The 3,819-nt window shown below is 40.4% G+C and overlaps 1 protein-coding gene across 1 annotated transcript; it reads right to left on the reverse strand.

Annotated features, from left to right (window-relative positions):
* Window positions 1-497: 497 nt before the first annotated feature.
* On the reverse strand, window positions 498-3,474 carry LOC104597088 (putative receptor protein kinase ZmPK1). The gene has a single exon (XM_088898879.1). It carries the CDS (start codon window positions 2,994-2,996, stop codon window positions 810-812), a length of 2,187 nt encoding a protein of 728 aa, XP_088755005.1. The 5' UTR covers window positions 2,997-3,474; the 3' UTR covers window positions 498-809.
* Window positions 3,475-3,819: the final 345 nt, after the last annotated feature.

Raw genomic sequence — 3,819 nt, forward strand, 5'->3', positions numbered from 1 at the left:
ATAATCAGAATCTGATTCCGACTCCCAATTGAACCAAACAAGTGCCAAGAATAGGTGATTCCGATTCCGATTTCGATTTCGATTCCTGGGGATTTTGATTCTGATTCTAATTCCGGTATTGTCCATGAACCAAACGCACCCTTATTTTTTTAAGCTTTTATTAATAAATCCTTACCTTACCTTTTTCAAAACAAAAAATAAAAAATAAAAATAAACCAAAATTTACACTCATTCTATTTGCATTCCCATGTATTTACACCCAATGCAAATAATTTGTACACTGCAACCAAAGGGGACAAACTTAAAATGGGGCCGCGTAAGAAAGAAAAAATATATGTTAGTCATGGAACCCTCAACAGTCAACAATATTGTCGTCCTTTGTGTCATATTAAAACTGGCAGAAAAGGTAGTTCATGGCAATTAATGAATCCATGATATTTTGAGCTTGAAATCGCAATTTTCTCCCACTTTAAATTGGCAATTGCATTCCTATCCATGAAACATATTTTTTATTTGGAAAATGGTACACTATATTATACAAACTCTAAATATGAAAAAATATATGAAGGAAATTTCATCCGGTCCCACAAACTATAATACCAAGAACTGCATTCTCTCGTTGAAAATTAAATTAGAAAGAAAACAAAATACGAGGAAGTTCATTCAAACAAGAACAATATCAGGCTCCCTAGAGCCAGGGTTACGGTGCAGAAGAACAATGGGTGGGACCTCGATACACTAAAGCGCTGCCCCTTTGCATAAAATTAAAATATAGTATTCAGCAAAACCCTTCTAGTACTTAGCTGCTTTTATTCTGCATCATAGAACATGTTTGAAGTATAGATATTTGGATCGTCATCACATTCCAATAGAGCTTGAACCACTGCATCCATTGTTGGTCTCTTGCTTCGATCCTCGTCCACACAGGATATACCTATCTTGACCATCGTCATCGCCTGGTTCCAGTTGAACTGTCCTTTCAATGCTGGATCAACCATATCCTCAACCCATGAATCTTCCTCATGTTCAATCTTTGTCTTCACCGCAGCAAGAAAGTTTTTCAGCTTTGCCACTTCCTCTTGCCCATCCATTACCACGAAATCCGAGAGTCGGTTTCCCTTCACAATCTCTAGTAGCACAACGCCATAGCTATAGACATCAATCTTAGCAGTGATTGGAAGGTTTAGAGCCCATTCTGGACCCATGTACCCTTTTGTTCCTCGGACTCTAGAGAACTTTGAACCAGGTCCACCTCGCTGAGACAACTTTGCCAATCCGAAGTCTGAGATCTTAGGTTCAAAATCACTGTCCAAGAGTATGTTTTCAGGTTTCACATCACAGTGGATAACCCACTCGAGACACTCATGGTGAAGGTAAGCCAGACCCTTGGCGGTCCCTAAAGCAATTTTGAATCTTCTCGCCCAATTCATAAAGCTTGCGCCTCTTTTGTTGTTACCGGCATTGATGAACAGGTGCTTATCCAGTGATCCATTCTCCACATATTGGTAGATTAATAACCTATGGGTCTTTTCTGAACAGAACCCCCACATCCTCACCAAGTTTATGTGGTTGACTCTGGCAAATGTGCTTACCTCGGCCCAAAACTCTTCTTCTCCTTGAATTATGTCTCCCAGTTTCTTCACTGCTACCACTCTATTGTCATCTAATGTTCCCTTGTAAACAGCCCCAGAGCCTCCCCATCCCAGCTCTTCTTTGAACGTATTGGTTGCTTTTTTCAGCTCAGCGTAAGTGAACTTCCTGAATCGACTGGATATCGTACGGTACCCATCCTCCATTGACGGTGGCATCCTGTGCCTCCTAAAAAGGCACCACCAACCTAATGCAAAAAGGAGAACTTCAACCACGCCAATTGCAGAAACAAACGAATAGAGATAAATCCATTCCGTTCTTCTCCTTTTCGCTTCAGCTTTGCTAAATCCACAAATGAGGTCAGATCCCTTTGGAATATCCATGGTTTCTACTGTTACAAAACTTCTGGGCAGTTTCAAATACGCAGTTCCTAGGAAGCTCGGAGCATGGTATCCATTAAAAAGATCACTTTTCAAGTAACAGGTTGCTTCTCCTGTTAGCCTATAGACAAAAGCCTCACAAGAGCAGTTGTTCAAGCAAAGACTCTTGCAGGATTCAAATGTTGAACTTTGAATATAATCGAGATCATATCCGTAAAAGTCAGTATGCGGAAGCGCCACAAATCCGGACGCCTGAGTTTGGTCACAGCAGGTTGGATTGAACAAAGGTTTACAGCCTTTGTTCCAGTTACTTGGGTCGCTCACGTTGTATCCCGCCGGGCATGAACACTTGGGTTCGGGAGTATAATGGCAAATACCATTTCTACCACACAGCCCATGAACTTTGCACTGCTGTTGGGGTGCTTGCGATGAGATCACCCATGACCCATTGCTTGATTCTCTCAAGCTATAGAGTCTAAGATTTCCATCATAATCCAACGTTAATCGCCTTTTAATCCCTAAACCCATATCAGTAGCCACGAGTTTTGTTCTATCACTCGATGAGAAGATCCCCATTTCATCAAGCACTGCAGTTCTACTACTATTGTAATTAGTTCTGCCATTTTGAAAAACAGTTTTATCAGGGTTGGGCCAATACAAGCTAGAAATCTCAGGCCCGTCGTACAAAAGTCTCAAAACATTGTCATTGTCAAACAACAAACTAAAATAGCCCGAAGTATAAGTTGTATTACCCATTGAAGAGATCAGCTTCTTATTCTTGGTGAGGAGCTGTGAAGGGAGGAGAGTATCAGTAGGAAAGTCAAAGCTTTGCCAGAGGATCTTATCGTCTTGGTCCCTCAGAACGAGGTTTCCAGTGTCCAGGAGCTCGGCTTTGTTCACCATGGTGCCGGTAGTGTTGGTTGACCAAACTGTTGAACCGTCAAAATCTGTAAGCTCCATGGTTCCATCTCGGTGCAATGAAACTCTGGAACCTCGGCTGTGTACAGGACGGTCTCGGTTAGCCATCCAAACGACGGTCTATTCTTTAGAGTTGGTGAACCAAATGGAGAAACTATAAGCACTTGTGTCGACCTGGTAAAATCCACAGGAGAAGGATTTATCTGGGGAGGTGAGGATGTCTGAATCGTGCTGCTCAACAGATAGAAAAGAGCCTCTCTGCATAGAAAAGGCAAATGAAGACGTGAAGTAGACCACAAGGAAGAAAAGAGAGAAAAGAAGAAACTGGTAAGGGATTGTCATGTTTGAACTACCGAAATTGGTGGATGGTTTGGATCAATTTGCCTCTATTTATGGATAAGCGAAGTTAAGTTGTAGAGTAGCCAGTGATAAACTTTTAATTTGACTCTAAACCCTTGAGAAATAGGGATGGAAATTTCTAATTTAGCTGTGGGTACATGCCTCTACCATACCTTAAGGGGCGGGATTTTTGCTTGAAGGACATGTTTTGGGATTTTACAAGTTACAACCCATATTGGTTTACATATATACAATAGATTATTAGGCTAAGCCCAACCCTCTTCAACCCACATGTTGTTAGAAAGCATATAAACTGTGTTGAATTTAATAATATTTTTAAGTTTATGTAAGGGATAATGGATAGTTTATGTGCTTTTACTTGTCTTAATCAAATAATTGGAAATTTTATTATTTATTTGTGTTATTTTACTTATTTACTGCTTATATATGACAAAAAATTATAATAATTTAAGCGTGGACTCCTATCCTTGAATGCAGAGATTGAAGAGGATCGGGTCAAAGTGGGTTTTGCATTTTCATGTGCTGGGAGGATTTGAATTCTTAAAATTTAACCCACTATAGGTTTTGGGCC

Source organism: Nelumbo nucifera, chromosome 2 (assembly GCF_055504915.1).
Source record: "Nelumbo nucifera cultivar China Antique chromosome 2, China Antique-T2T, whole genome shotgun sequence".
Lineage (NCBI taxonomy): Eukaryota > Viridiplantae > Streptophyta > Magnoliopsida > Proteales > Nelumbonaceae > Nelumbo > Nelumbo nucifera.